This window comes from Corvus hawaiiensis, chromosome 5, assembly GCF_020740725.1.
Source record: "Corvus hawaiiensis isolate bCorHaw1 chromosome 5, bCorHaw1.pri.cur, whole genome shotgun sequence".
Lineage (NCBI taxonomy): Eukaryota > Metazoa > Chordata > Aves > Passeriformes > Corvidae > Corvus > Corvus hawaiiensis.
Genome location: NC_063217.1, coordinates 25,045,725 through 25,061,897, shown reverse-complemented (window position 1 = coordinate 25,061,897; position 16,173 = coordinate 25,045,725). Strand labels below are relative to the sequence as shown.

Here is a 16,173-nt window from a genome sequence, read left to right as displayed (position 1 = left end):
AGAGGAAGGGAGGGAGGGAGGGAGGGAGGGATGGCCGGCGGGCGGCGGGGCTCCGCGCCCGGCCGAGGGGACACAAAGTTTTTGCGGCGGCCGTCGCTCGGCGGGCCGGGGCGGTGCCGTAGCCCGCGGCCTCCTCGGGCCGGGCGCGGCCGGACGGAGGCGGGGGGGCTCCGCGGCCGCTCGTCCCCCGCCCCGCAGCTCACCTGCCCCCGCGGGGGGGTGCCGGGGGCGCCGGCGGCCCCGCCAGCGCCCGCCTCCCCACCCCGCTGCCATTAGCAGAGATTACCCTAAACACTTGCCGGTCGCCGCCCGTCTCCCTCCAGGCATTGGCGCGGCCGCCTGTCAATCAGGCCGGCGCCCCGCCGCGCCGGGGCTCCGCCGTGCCACAGAGACGAGCCGCGGCGGCGGCAGACACAGCCCCGGAGCGGGGCCGCGCCGCGCCGGGGGAGGCGGCGGAGGATGGAGGAGGAGATGCAGCCGGCGGAGGAGGGGCCCAGCACCCCCAAAATCTACAAGCAGCGGGGTCCCTACAGCGTCCTGAAGACCTTCCCCGGGAAGCGGGCGGCGCTGGCCAAGCGCTATGAGAGACCCACCATGGTGGAGGTGCCCCGGGGGCGCGGAGCGGGGCAGCCCTTCCCGCACGCCGCCGAGCCGCTGCCCTACGCGCCGCACGGCCCCTTCCCCAACGGGCCCGCCCGCCCCGCCGCCGCCCCCGGCGCTGCCCAGGGCCACCCCCGCCCGCCGCCGCCGGCCCCGAGCTCCTCGGGCCGCTACGGCCCCTGCCCGGCGGCGGCGGGGGGCGGCGGCGCGGAGCTGAGCGCAGGTACCCGCAACTCCTCTCTTTCCTCCGCGCAACTTCGCGGGGCACTTTGCAGCAGGCGGGAGCGGGATGGGGGCTGCGGGCTCCCCCCGCCGACACGCGCATCCCTCTCCCGGGCGGCTGGCGAAGGGCGCGACCCCCGCGGGGTCCCCCCGCTCGGGGCTGGCGGCCCGGGCGCCCCGGGGCTGGATGCGGGCGGGGACGGGGCGGGCGGCTGGGTCCGTCCGTCGGTCGGGCATCGCTGAAGTTCCCGGGGCGGGCGGGGCCGCTGCCCGGCCGGCGTCGCCCCCGGGGCGGTGGGCAGGGGGTGGCGGCGGGGACTGTGCCGGCAGCCGCGCAGGACTTGGCGGGGCGGGCGCCCCCCGGCCGGTGCGCACCTGCGGGAGGGAGCTGCTGCTGCTGCTGGCGGGGGCGGACGGGGGGAGCCCCGGGCCGGCCGCTCCGCTCCGCTCAGCCCCGCTCCGCTCCGCCGGGGAGGGCGGCAGGCTGGGGCCGGCTACCGGAGGAGCTGCTGGTAATGGAGAGGCTGCTGATAGAGAGGTGGTGATTTTAACAGAAAGAAAATAGATCGGCTGCTTGCCTGCACCGTTTTCATAAGATGCAGTGACAAACAGGAGATCAAATTGTTGGTTTTTTTTTTCCTTTAAAGGTGTAAGATACCGAGATGCTGAATGCATATCTTTCCTCTAGTGATGGCTTGGAGTTAAAAACCACGTAGATCTTGATATGCAACCTAAATTTGGCATCAGGAAATGGGAAATTGCATCTTTAAGCAGCGTACAATCAAAAATGAATTACAATAAATCCTATATAATTGCATAGGTCATTCTCTTTAATGAGATTTTATTAACCTGACTGTCAAGCTTTTGAGTCAGGCAGATATTTTATCTTCTTCAACTGATAAAAGTGTCAGCTATAAACCACCATATAAATATTCATAAATCTACACATCTGTGGCAGCCTATCAGCATCATTCTTTTGGACATTAAAAGCATTCTAATTACTTTCTGTCTAGCAGAGCTGAAATGCTGCCTGTTATAGTATGTGCTTGGCAGGCATGATTGCTTTTGTTTGCCATCACAAATAGCAGCATCCTATTTTATATACTGATGGTCCAGAATATATTCAGGGTTTGACTGAACAGGATGAATATTATGAAGCACCATCTGGTTTTGATAACATCGGGTATATTAACTCATCTGTTAATTTTTGACACATCATTGATTTATTTATTTAGAAAAATTGGATCCTGTTTTGGTATGTTGCTGTTTGCCTTTGTAACAAATGTGATGACATTTCCTTACTAAACAGGGAGATACGCTAGTTAATAGGATATATGGCTATGTTTTAATGCCTGTTTTCACTTAGAAGTAGCCTTGTGCTGGATGAATTTAGCATGTCTTGTTACAAGTAATTCAAGTACTTTACCAAAAAAGTTTAACACTTGAATAGATTATCCAGAGAATTCACGTCTCTGGGGCATGGTTCTGTGATCCGTGGCAGAAGCTAATCTTTTTTAATGAAATTGCTTCTTATATGAAATGCCCAAATGGTGGTATTTAAGTATTCTTTGTGGCCCATAATCAAAACATTGATGATAAATGTGACACCTACATTTCTTTACAGAAGCAGATTATGCCATGGAAAACATTCAGCTGTCTGGTAGATGATATACGAGGCCATATTCACAGCAAAGCCCTCTGGGCTTTGATGAGCAGAAGTTTGGACTTTCTTCTTCCTGTGTACATTGCACTAACCAGGCACTAGAGCAGGCTTCAGAGCTTGTCCTTGATTCAGTCCTATGCTAAAGAACGAGATAGTCAAGGGACTGCCATTCGTGCACCAAAGTTCTTTGAAGTCCCTGTCCCTTCAACTGCACGTTCAGGCTTTACTTTAGGTTCCTAAATGGGTCCCAACTTACCCTTTGCTCAGACTTAAGTACCGAGAGAAACAGAACAGGAGAAAACAGACCAGAAACTTGGTCTGGTGTGTACAAGTGGTATTTTACACAAGTTGTTACCAGAAGCTGATAGTTGTTAACAGAGATGGCCCACGAAGTTGGTAAGGGGACTGGAGCACCTCCCTATGAAGACAGGCTGAGAACATGGGGGCCGTTCAGCCTGGGTAAGAGAAGGCTGCGTGGACACCTCATAGCAGCCTTCCAATATCTTAGAAGGGCCCACAAGGAAGCTGTAGAGGAACTCTTCAAGAGGAACCGAAGCGACAGGACAAGGAGTAATGGGTTCAACCTGGAAGATGGGAAATTTAGGTTAGATATACAGAAAAAATTTTTCACTGTGAGCATGATGAGGCACTGGAACAGGCTGCCCAGAGAAGCTGTGGATGCCCCATCCCTGGCAGTGTTTAAGGCCGGGTCGGATGGGTGTCTGAGTAACCTGGTCTAGTGGGAGGTGTCTCTGCCCACAGCAAGGGGTTTGGAACTAGATGAACTTTAAGGTCCCTTCCAACCCAAAACATTCTGTGATTCTATAAAGCAATAGGCAAGGTTTAGATCTCCTGGGTATTTTAATCGCAGAGGTAGGGATGCTTTGCTGAGCTATGTGCCTGTCCTTCCTGCTTGGTGATGGAGTAATACCAGGCACCTTGTGCTTGGGAGCCATAGCACCACTCAGACAAGCAGGGAGCTAGTTGGGACTCCAGAGCTGTATGTATGTGAGGTACTCCCATTGTCCAAAGGCTTGAAGTCCTCTTAACTAATGTGTGAGCCAATTTATAGCTCAGGCTGCCTCTGGGGAAGCAGAGCTGGGGTTTTGCCCCTGGAGAGTGGGAGCATTTGCATGTGCTCCGTGCACAGTCACCCTGTATTTGGCCAGCAAAGTCTCTTGGCTCCCCACAGCAGTGAGGAGAGCAGGCCCAGAACACTTCTTAGCCGCAGGTTCATCTCAAGTGGTGGGTGTTGTAGGGAGGGACAGATCATCCCCTTAGCAGGTGTCCAGCTGCATGTGCATTCTCCACAAGGCAGTCACCATCCATGATGTGTACAGTTTTCCCACTTAGTTTACCCTCAGCACCTGGCAGGTGCTTAGTTGAATAAAAGAGTGGAGTGCTGTAGGTTACTTTTGTAGGGACACCCATTTCCTAAGTTCAGTTTCAGGGATACCTTTTCACTTGTGCAGGCAACAGTGAGCAAATAGCTAGTAGAACACCGCTCCTGGGATGCCTAACTGTGCCAGCAACTTAAACACTTAATGTGGTTGATTCTTAAACTTCAGGCATAACATTTCTGGCCTCTTGGGATTCACAGCTCCAAATTTGCTTTTTAGAGTGGGCACCTCAAACTCAGTCATGACTAAAGATGCTTCCATATTTTTGCAGCTTTTTCTAATGGTTAGAGCTCTTCCCAAGAGTGACCAAATTTTCCCTCAGTTGCTTTCTAAGAGACCACTCGCTTCCATACTTCAGCAGAATTGCAGGAAGAAGGACTAGGGAAGGGAGGAAAAGCAGGTGTTCTCCACCCACTGCCATGGTGAAGAAAAATTTAGCTCAAGTGCCCATCATGTGGGGAAAGATCCTGCATGAGAAATGTCATCTTACAATGAGAAATGTGAAGCTGCACTGCAACACAATCCTTCTGTCTCCTCTAGTGGTTACTCTGACTGCTGTTGCTTCTATGAGCCATGCAGATGGATTCAGTCAAAGCACCAGCAGATACCCATTTTCTTCTGTAAAATACCAATTCTTTGTTAATATGTTCAGATTATTTTCCTGGTATGAAAACAATGTGTATCTCTGTCTTTGGTATCATGTGCATTGAACAGTACCATAATCCACCAAAGAAAGTCCTTTTCCTTAGGAAAGCATGATGCAGACCTTGCAGGGCAGCTTAAAATTTAGGGTGGGCTTTCATGGAAAGCAGAGGAAGAAGTGCAGAGCTGGTAACACCTTTTAGCAGTGCTAAAAATATGGCGTATTTAACATGACCAGTTAATTAAGCTCTGTCATGCCCAGAGAGAAAAACTGTTTGTTCTGTGAACAGCAAAGGTAAAGACCAGTGTTTTGGCCTTATCTTAGGAATTGGGAGCCCTCATCTGGAAGTAGATCTCTCAGATCAGTACTGAAATGGCCAGACACTTGTCGTCTTGATCTACTGGACCTTCTTGATGATTTTCATGCACGATGCCCAAAAAACCATCTCTTAGTCATAGGAGGTGTCAGATGCTCTCAATTTTGTGACCTAAGCACAGATATCTACAGCGATGGTCATATCTAAAAGCATAATGACTAAGTCTCTATGCTTGGATAAAGGCCAGTTCAAGGGGTACAAGGCTGCTGCCCCAGGATCTCAATTAATAAGAATATTATAATAAACAAATCAAGAAATATAAATAATCAGGTGAGAGGGCTGAGTCACTGCAAGGTGAAGAGTGAGATGATTGAAATTGCTAAGGAACCCAAACGTCACAATCTTGCTGAAAATTAAATACCAATGAATACATTCCCTGCAGGGGAGAATGTATGGCATTCAGATCCACTCAGTACTTATAAAGATGACTTTTTAAACCGGCTGCCCAAGAATACAAAGGAAACTATGGAAAAGCCACAACCTGAATCCAGAGCTACTGAGACCCAACACAATGCCTTATTAATAAAGCTGTCTGATCTAAGTATTGAAAAGATCTTTAGGTGTAGAAAAAGCTGAAGTTAACCTGCCAAATTTTCCAGACATCTTTTCTGGTGCCTTAGTGTAAGTTATCAGATTGAGTTTCAGATGTTTGCTCATACTAAACCCTGTTTTCAGTCTGGCAGTTGAATAGCTAAGAAGATCGCCTAGTCCATCATCATTGAGAAAAAGATGTAAAGATGAATGCTGTGTTTGGGAGCTGGTACCTGATTTACCATATGATAGTATCTTCTGGTTGCTTGCAGTCTCAAATAATCTAGTTAGGAATACTTACACTTTTAGCAATTTAATCCTATTCTCTTAGCACTTTATGAGTCTTATCCAGCAAGTCCACCTCCAGGCAAATGTCTAGTTAAAGTCAATAGAAGTTCTGTAAGAGTAAAGACTCTGGGGTCTGAGACATTAGAATTACATGGTTGGTGAGCAAGGTTATAAGGAAAAGGAATATCACAATAAGACTTTTATAAACTGCTTACACTGTTTTAGTCCAGCACAGTGATTTCAATAGAATCCTACTTTCACAGAAAATACATACATTATATTAAATCAATTAAGAATCATAGACTGGTGTTTATTCAGTAGTAATCACATAAAAACAACTTTTTGTCATTTCTTAGGTGATTAGACACTGCACAGTGCTTGCATTTCTAATTACAGTCAGTCTGTAAAAGCTGAAATCCCAATCTCTACAATATATGCTAAATGGGCAGCATTTGTTTTTATTTTTTTCTCCATCATAAGAAATTACTGTAGTTATCATTCTCATTTAGGGTTGTTCAGACTGTGGGTGTGTGCACCATTACTGGTGTAGAAGTATCTTCAAAGCAGAACCTACTTCAGCACAGAGACAGATATTTCCAGAATATGTGCTGAGAGCATCCCTCACTATTGCTGCCCAGCAGTACCCACAAAAAAAGCATTTGTGCATCTCTGGGCTAGCCTTTCAAATGAGCCCTGCTTTGTCATGGCTCATTTTTATGTCTTTGAGTATGGGTTGAAGTTAAGAAAAAAAACAGTAATTGCTGTTACTGTGTCCTTGTAGTAGATCTGATACTGAAGATTAAATCAATAATGTCATTTCTGTATAAAATTTCAGTTGCATTTTAAACCATTATCACAGTGAATGTGTCTAATGCATTAAATTTTAAAACTAATAATTAGTTTTAATTAATTAATCTTTACTGATGTTAATGTGTATTTTGGTATTCTTCAAAACTAGTAATTTGAATGTCAGGTTACTTTTTGCTGGTTTTAGAATAAACCATAATATTAGAATAACATCTCTTATAATAGTCTAATCCCTTTGCAGTTGTTTCATTCATATCTTGTCCCCATGCAACAAGGATATGCAAGGAATAAGTGACTGTTTTTCGAACAGGGACAATAATGATTAAAATACAAACAGTATATATGGCTTCAGGTCTGGAATCAGATTACAGGATTAAAATGAATGAAAAGAAATTCTGTCATGGGATTGCAAAGTTACAGTCAATATCATCCTGTAATAATTTTAAAGGGGAAATATGGAAAGAAATAAGGCAAAGAAAACACATCTTGAGGTTGTTAGTGATGCTTGAATTTCCTGATTTCCTTTTGGTTTATCACGTCTCAGCTAGAAAGTTGCCATGTCACCAGGATTCTCTTCTTTTAAGTCGTATTACGTCTGTTGTGCTGTGTTGTTTTGCAGTGGCATTGACTATAAGGGTTAAAGGCATCTGGCCTTAGGTTAGTGTAGAAAAAGAGAAGGAAAGGCAGTGGATAATGGACACTACAGAGCACCTGGCACCTCACTGGCACCCCCTTGCAAAGGGGGCAGCAGTGCCTGTGCATTTCTGCCCTTTGGAGTTTGTAGTGTGGGCAGAGGGTATTGCATAATGCTTTGGATCAAAGATGTGTTGTAGAAATCCACCCTCGTTAGTCTGAACTCATTTACAGGAGTGTGGTACGGTGTGTAAATGCAGGAGGCTGATGGTGAGGATGCTTGAAGTGGTCTTAGGGCTACTCCAGTCCTTCACACAGAGTCCCTGGGCAATCCCTGCATGGCCCTGGGCAACCTCGTGACCCAGCACTGGGCTTGGGCTTGCTCTGCCCACCCCAGGTTCCTGTTCTTTCAGTTAAGTCCTCAGGAGATCATATCCTAGGGTTTTGTGTCAGGGAGGTCTCCTCTGGCTGCATTCAAGACTGAAAGTATTTGTGTGCTGCTTCAGCCCTGCCCTCTTTGCAGAGATCTGGAGGATGGTGCAAATGCAAATTAGTGTTGTTTCAAATATTCTTCAGGCCAGCGGTACTAGCCTCAGTGTGAAGTAGATTTTCCAGCAGACAGGGTATCTTCTGGATCTTGAAGAAGTGCTGTGAAAAGTGGTACCTCTTAAAGACCTGAATTCTGAACGCTTCTGTTCTTTATGTATTATGAGTGTGATGAGGCTACTGATGAAGTGAAGGTAAATGAAGGTCTGGGGTGCTTAGTCTCATGCATCTGTAGCAGGTTGCCTTTTCAAAAGTAAATGCGTTTGCCACTTTCTAAAAGTCAAGCCTGCCTGAGAAGTGCTCTCCAAAATTGGCAGCACTTTAACCCACCAGTCTTTTTTTCTTATGCAAAACGTTAGTTACCTCTGTTTAGATACCTAGAGGAACTTAGCTTTGAATAAGCTAAAAAAAATTAAAAAGCACTATTTTTACTGGGGAGCCGAACAGGTCGTGTCATAAATATCTTGGTCATTTTCTATCTGGGTCCCAGAAGTATTACAGCAGCTTGTGCTATACATGTAGACATTGCAGAAATGAGCCATCCTACTGCGTAGGTTTAGCTTGAAGCTGCTATTGCTCCCTGAGATATGACACCTCCTGTCATTAGAGGCAAAGCTGACTATGTGCAGCACGGCATCCCTATCCTACTTCCATAGCTGAGCTGCTGCCCCCAGAAACTGCTGCACAACCCTATGCAGTTTCCTGATTGAATCCAGAGCATGTTGAAGAACTCCACTCTTCACTGTACTGGCCTGCCCGCAAACCTGTAGGGTGTTTTTGCTCGATTTAAGAAGAGGAGTCAGTGCTTATCACTCTGAGTTGTTCCTGGACATATCTGGAACCTAGAACAAAAGAAACAGAAGCAAAGTCCGTAGAATTGGGGGTCAGTTTTGTGGAGTGTCCTGTGCCCAATGTCAAACAAGTGCATCAAAGACAAAAAGGAGAAAAAAACAAAGCTTGAAAGCCTTGTTGGAGAGGAACCGGGCAAAGGACAAAGGTGTGGTGCAAAGTCCTACAAAGATGTACAGACAATGCCCTCCAGCAGCTTGAAATAGGCTTTCAGGGAAGTACTTACTTGAACTTTTACTTGTAGCAAATTGGATGGAATTTTTATTTTCTTCCCCATTTTCCTGACTTAATCCCTCTGAAAGAAGATGTCAGTAAGCAGTGTCTATCATCACAATGCATTTCTGATTAACAGCAAGGGCAGAAGGGCACTCTCAAAATAGAAACAAAGTCAGGATTGTTTTAAATCACAGTGTTGCAGAAGTATTAAAGCAGAAGCCATAATTTTAATGTGTTCAGAAATAAAATGCATGCTGCTGTAAACAGTTGTGTACATTCATCTAGCTGCTGCTGCCTTGGCATAACCTTTTGCATTAGGTTTCTGTGATTCATCTTTTCTTTTGTTGCAGAGAGTCGAATGATTCTGGATGCCTTTGCCCAACAATGCAGCCGGGTTCTAAGTCTCTTAAATTGTGGTGGAAAACTGCTGGACAACAATCACTCTCAGTCCATGATTTCTTGTATAAAGCAGGAAAACCCAAATTATAGTGAAAGACAAGAGCAATGTCAGCTCGGGAAAGTGGTCCATAGTCAGACGTCAGACATTTTAGACATAGAGATGCAGTATATGCAAAAGAAACAACAAACCTCAGCCTTTCTGAGAGTTTTTACCGATTCCCTTCAGAACTATTTGCTTTCTGGGAGCTTCCCTTCTCAGAACACCTCATCAATAAATGATTTTAGCCATTTGGCAGATGTGGATCCACTTTCAACCTCTCCAGTACACACTTTAGGTGGATGGACATCTCCAGCAACATCAGAATCTCATGGTCATCCATCATCTTCTACACTTCCAGAGGAGGAAGAAGAGGAAGAGGAAGAAGGTTACTGCCCTCGGTGTCAAGAGCTAGAGCAGGAGGTAATTTCATTGCAACAAGAGAATGAGGAGCTTCGTAGAAAGTTGGAGAGCATTCCAGGTAAATAATCCCCTGCCATATAATGTTGCCATTCAGTGATAAAAATAGTTTGGGTAATAGTGTATTTCAAGTTCTAGTAATTTTTTTAAGGTTGTGATCATAGTAATCAAACACTGGAATTTGTCTCCAGCCAAAATTCCTATAGCTGTGCCCAGTGGAAAATTACTCCTCTATATGAATCTTGAGTCCTACACTAGTTGGCTGTGTTCAGGTAGGGATGTACTTGCAACCCCAAATTCCAAATATCAGGTGGTTTGTTGTAGTAATTTCAAGCATATGCTTTTGTAACTCTTTATCTGTCTTGTTATTTAAGTGACATTGTAAACCTAGTTCCCTTTTGGGGCTCCTTCTTTTGGTTACTCAAGGAAACTAAACAAAGTTACACCATAGTTTTACCAGAAATAGATTTGGATTTTACCTTGAACAGTTTCTTTTAAATTACTGCTAGTTTGGTGAGAAGCATTAATACATCTCCTCCTATTCACCTTCAAATAAAATCTGAAAAAAAAAATCCTAACAACTTTTCCAGTTCAGCAATACCTGGAAGCCACTGGGAGAGAGCAGAAGGACAGAAACCAATCAAATAGAAACCCCTTCTGTGAAAAGCTTCTCTTGCCCTTTAAACCCAGGACTTCTCGCTGTTCAGGTGCGCCAAGATACTTGAAGAATGGTGTGGGATAAGAACAAAGTGTCTTGGACTTGTATTTTCTAAACTTTCAGCACAGGCAAAAAAAAACCTCAAATAGTAACACTAAAAGCAAATTGGAACTTAGCAAAGGAAAGAAGCGTACAACATGCTTCTGACTTGTATAAACACTAGGAAACTGCACTTTTTTTACCGGAATTTGAGGTGCTTAGGGTAGATCATGAAAAGTTAGTTGAACAGTCTCTGAATGGCAGAAAAGCAGGTATAGTATAGCATGAGCTGCAAGAGAGAAAATACTTCAAAGCTCCTAACTATGCAGAAAGGAAGAAGGCAGAAACCAACTATTGCCCCAATATGTAGAGGCTGTTGCAAAATCTGAGCAAAATGCAAGCAGTAGTCCTCATAATTCTTCTCCCCTGATATCAGTGATGTACTATGCATTATTTATATCACATTGTGTTTTTCTTCTGTGCATTGGTCCATAGGGATACTGGCAAATCCTATAAGCAGCATTGTTTGGTGCAAAGAAAACAGAAAATTTGGAGTAACTCCCTCACCCCTCCCAAAAATGTGGAGTTACCATAACTCATGTGCTGTCACTGGTTTCAGCAGTGGTTAGTACATCATCTGGTAACACTGCGTGACAAAGGTAATTGTGTGGACTTCCAATTCCTGTTGAGTCTTACCTTCAGGTGTATAAGACCAAAAATGACCCTGTAGGGTCCATAATCTGATTGACAGCTTTCATTCAGTCACCTGTACTGAACACAGTAATTTTTTTGACTTTCACTAACGCATAACTTGTATTTGACTCAAGCAGTATCTCAGAAGGCCTCCAGTCGCTGGTGAGCAGCGGCTGTATCTCTTACCCTGACACTTGGTTCCAGTGCTTAATTACACTGGTGAAAATATGTGCCGTGTTCCCTGCCTGACTCCCTGAAATCAGCTTTTAGCCATTGATTTTTATGCTTTGCTCCACTAAATGAAGTGCTCTATAGGTCTTGGTACTTCTTCAGATTGAAAGTACTTAAAGACTGAAAGCTGACTTAATTTCCATTTTAAATAAACAAAGCAAACAGAACTGTTTGAAACTCCTCAAATGAGCTGAATCCTTCTTTGCAGTTTTTTTCTCCTCTCCTGCTAATTTCTTTAAAATTTGGGCACTACAAATGCCTGCAATATGTTCCTATGAGCCTGAAAAAGGAGAACAGACTCTTTGCTTGCACCCATGGTTTCCCTGGTGGGTTGTGCAGCTGAGCTTCTCATTCTGTGCACATTTCTTCCTAGAAGTACACACCTTGTATTGTCTGTGTTCATGTACTAAGTGTTCCAGATTGCTCCCACTGTCCCACTTGCCCACTGGTTGCTGATTTGTCAATTTCTGTATCATCCAGAATTTTTCTAGTTGTTTTTAAATTAACTTTGTTATACTGGTTAGAAACGTTGAATGGTATTGAGGGTGTTGTTAGTCCCTGTTGGACCTTTCTAGAAACACATCTATTAATGATGATTCCTGCAATGACAATTATTTGAGATGTCAGTAGCAGGTTCCTAATCTATATATGTTCTAGTCTGCTAGACTAGGTGTTGAGTGTTGCTACTTTTGCAATCTAACTCATGATAGTAAGTTAAATACCCCTCAGGAGTCTAGGTATCTTATATTGTTCAGCCTAACTTTTTTGAGTGAACCTATAATCTCATCAAAGAATGACAATCTGGTTAGTCTGGCAAGATCTACTTTCCATATGACCATTTTGACTGGAATTAATTACATTCATATTCTTTAGTTCTTTGTCATTGGGATCCCGTTGTGATTGCCTGTATTTTGCTAGGATTAATGCTGGGTTAAGCAGCTAGTATTTACCTGGGTCATCACACTTACCCTTCATCTCCCTTTAAAAGTGATAAACATTCATAATCATAGTCATTTTACACCTCCCAGGAGTCATGAAACTCCTTGTTAACAGTGTATCAAAGGAAGCAGACAAACATAAAAATTGTGCAAGGAGGTAGGACTTCATCTGCCAACATAAAATCATCATCAGATACATCTGCTGCTGTCTGGTGGCATATCCAGATAGATCTGAAATGACCCATGTGTTTGGAGAAGTGTTAAGAGCCGCAGAAGCTCCCTTGAATTTTGCTACATGGTAGGACAGAGCTCCTCAGGCAGTCACACAGCCACCACTGAGCAAAGTTAATCAAAAATCACCTAAAGGCAATGTCTAATTATTTTTGTCACTAATGGTCATTTTGCTCCTGTGAGCTTCTACTACCAAAAAAGCTGGCAGTAATTTTTCTGTGACTTGAAATGCCCAGCTCTGTATGGAAACTGGCACTTGTCCTCTGAGCCTTTTTTTTTTGCCCATCAAGATGTTGCATGCCTCAGGAGGGAGACAGAAAGCCCTCTACGGTGTTTCAGTGTTGTCTGCCACCATCTATCACATCAAAGTAATCTAAGAGCACAAACTTTCTTCCCTGAGCATTCATCCACCTCATGCAGGGCATCTGATGGGCCAGGGAAGGCAATGAGTGCGGCAGAGAGGCAACTGAGGCGGTGGCTATATGAGTGTGAATGCTGCCATACTGTCTCCATCAAGCCACTGAAAGAGCAGGAATTTTTTTACATAGTGGTTTTTCTTCTCATCGTTGTGGGAGCTAGTCCAGAGCTGCTGGATGAGACTGGCAGGGTACCCTGTGGGGTGGTGGCAGTGTGCACCATGCCTTCCCCACAGTTGCTGAGATTCCCACTAGCAACTCTACCAGCAGAATATAAAAGCACCAACCCTTCCCTTCTGCTGTATAATATGAATCATTTTATCCTTCTCCTGAAATACTTTGCATTTCTTTTTTTTAGTTTCCATATGCAAAAGCCCTTTTAAAATCCATGAGAGTTTGCGATCTAAAAATAGTTGCTGCTATACATCCCTGCCTCTAGCTTTGCAAAGCAAGGCTGACAAAGAGACTACCGAGAAAAAGAGTGTTTTCTCAGCAGATGTAAAGGCAATGACACTTTTTTCTGTTTTAACAAATACTACAGAAGACATACCCTCCTGTAGCTTTTGGACACAGAAAATAAGATTTTTCAGTTTTCAGGACTCTGCCCTGTTGCTGTAGAAGCCCTTCAGTTCTGTAGGATCTTTTTGTCTGTAGCCTAGCATCACTCTTTGGCAGATCACCACTGGAAAGAAATGATTACATGGGTAAAATATTGCGTATATTTTGGTTGCTGAATGGGTGAATCTCTTTTTCTCAAAAAGTACCCGTTTGATTTGACTGAAACAATACTTAAATTTGTGTGAAATCTTAATTGTTCCAGCTGTAGAATAAATGAAGAAAAATTAGTATTTCAGTGCTTGGGATTTGGAGCACTTTAACTTCTTTCAACTTGTCCAGTTTCCCCAATACGTTGTTTTTTTTTTTTTTAGGGAAAAACATTAATCAAACATTTTCAATTTTCAATTCAACTGAACAGAAGAGAAAGATTGTCATTCAGTGTGTTATCTTGTCTTCTTTTGAAAAATAATTAAAGTTAAAGCAATTTTTGGAAGGAGTTTGGCAAACATCATTGGCTCTTTAAGGTTTTGAGATTATCAAGAACAAAGCAAAGTAATCCATCCACATGAGGAGCAAAGTGTCTCCTAGTCCCTTTCCTCCATACAGAAATTACTGTGGCTGTGATACATTCCCAGTAGTGAATTTAAAGACATATTTGTGGAGCTGCATGTAAGACCTGGGTTTTAACCATGTAGTATATGAGGGTATTAAACAGTTCTTCACTATTATCAGCATGATTTTCTCACACTTTCTTACCTGAAAGGGAGGAAATGTTTCCAGGTGGTTAAGGCAGTGGTCTATAATCATGAGTTAGGGTTTGTCTCCTGGTGCTCCCAGCTTTGCTGCGTGGTTTTGGATAAATCAGTCTGAAAGTAGTGAAAAGGTATAAATTAGTAATTAAGATGAAGCAGTGTGTGATAAATACAATGATCATTCTTACTTTGTTAGCTGAGCAGCAAAAAGTACTCCAGCAAATAGCGGAGGGATAGGGAAGGAAAACCCCCTCAAATGTTGAGGCCTGGTCACTTATGGAGACTGCACTCGCAGTGGCTGGATGCAGCCAAAGCAAACTGGGATTTGCAGGTAGAGTTAATATCAACATAATTGAAAAAGTTAGACAAGCTTTCCAGGAGGTTTTGTGTGCCCAAGGCTTGACTCTTCTTCCTGACTATTGGATGATCTAATAAAATATATTACTTTTCCCTCCAACTCCTGTCGCCTTTATACTTTCAGAGCCTCATGTTTCCAAAGAGCCTACCACAGCCACAGCATAGATAAAGCAGCCATCAAGGATTATGATGAACACTTTTTCATGTCCTTTTTTTTTGTCCTTTTTCTTGATGTTCACATTTAACTGCTTCTTTGGTTTCCCTTGATGTTCTGGATGTTTTGGTCTGATCTGTGGCCTCGTTGGGCTGTTCAGCTTCAAAGTGTGAAGTTAGTGTGAGAACAGAGAGCCTCGAGCACGGTTACCCAGTGTTTGGCACAAGAACCCCTTTGGATTTGTAGCACGGCTTTGCTTGCTGCTGGGGATGACAGCTTACTTTGCTAAACCAACCTGAGTACAAAAACTTACTGAGACATGTAACTGCAGCAGACCAGGCTTGCTTTATCTATTTTCTCCATGTTTCTGGATACAAACCCACAAGAATTTGGGAGATCAGTTTTCTTGGCCTACTTGAGGAACAGGAGCTGGTGGGAATTTTGTGGGGAGCTGCAGTCCAGCCTGTCAAGGATGAACTCCCTCGTCTCAACTTTGGTTTGCCCTTTGCAAGTAAACATTTGGGTTTTGGTGGCACAAACCTGTCCCTTCTCACAGGGGACTTCTTGGTTTCTCTGTTAGTTACCAGCAGTAGAAATGTGTAGTAGAGGGGTTTATAGAGGATGTCTCTTCCAAAGGGAAGACTTCACTGCTGAAAGGGATCGCAAGAGGGGGCTCCTTCTAATGAGTAGAAGGAACATGAGAGAGCACAGACAAAAATAAAAGCCACAGGAGCATGCGGCAGCATCATTTAAATGAGATACATAGCTGCCTTGTTTTATCTCTTTTAATCTGTTGTTTATGCAGAGGTGTACATCCCAGGGGCATATGGGAGAGGAACATTGTTTTTCTGGAAGAAATCTATTGCAAAAGAAAATTAAAAGTACAATGGCTTTTCAGAGGTAGATTCATAGAAATTTGCCTGGAAAAACACAGCTGAGAGGGATTTTAAAAGTAATAGGATATTTCCTACAATTTTTCTCCCTTCCCTGTTTTCAGTTGGCATGTAGGTCAGTTTAGGAAATCTTTAACACCCTCCTACATATTATGTCGATTCTTTTGATTTCTGCTGTATGCTGTCACTACAAATGGGTGCTGGTTTTATTTTACCATCCAGTCACAGACATCCAAATTTTTAGGCTCTTGAGCACTGAGATCAGTTCCTCCACAGATCCTAACCTCCACCTCTTCTTGCCCCTTGCTGTTTTTCCAGCTCATCACACCCCAAACAATTTGCCTTCGTGGACCATCCATGCAGCTTTCACTGGCTTTCAGATGACTATTGAAATAAATTACTGTATGAGCTAAAATAATCCAAACCGTGCACACTTTTCCAAATCTCAGGCAGCAAAGGCATCTCCATTAATGTTATAAGAAATTCACACAGCCTTGTGGTTCGTCAGCACATTCCCTATCATTTGTTACATCTTTTTGACAGTCGAGCATCAATTTAGAAATGCCCTGCAATGAACTCGGAGAGAAGCGTCGCTCAAGGTCAAGTGAAGGAGGACACATTGC

At 44.0% G+C, this 16,173-nt stretch overlaps 1 protein-coding gene across 2 annotated transcripts in view; it reads left to right on the top strand.

Annotated features, from left to right (window-relative positions):
• Window positions 1-374: 374 nt before the first annotated feature.
• BEND4 (BEN domain containing 4) overlaps window positions 375-16,173 on the top strand; it is a 31,282-nt gene continuing 15,483 nt past the window's right edge. For both annotated transcript variants that reach the window (XM_048302776.1, XM_048302777.1), the window contains exons 1-2: window positions 375-823; window positions 9,125-9,691. In XM_048302776.1, the coding sequence (XP_048158733.1) occupies window positions 460-823; window positions 9,125-9,691 (931 nt within the window). In that variant the 5' untranslated portion in view covers window positions 375-459. The remainder of the gene's footprint in view (window positions 824-9,124; window positions 9,692-16,173) is intronic.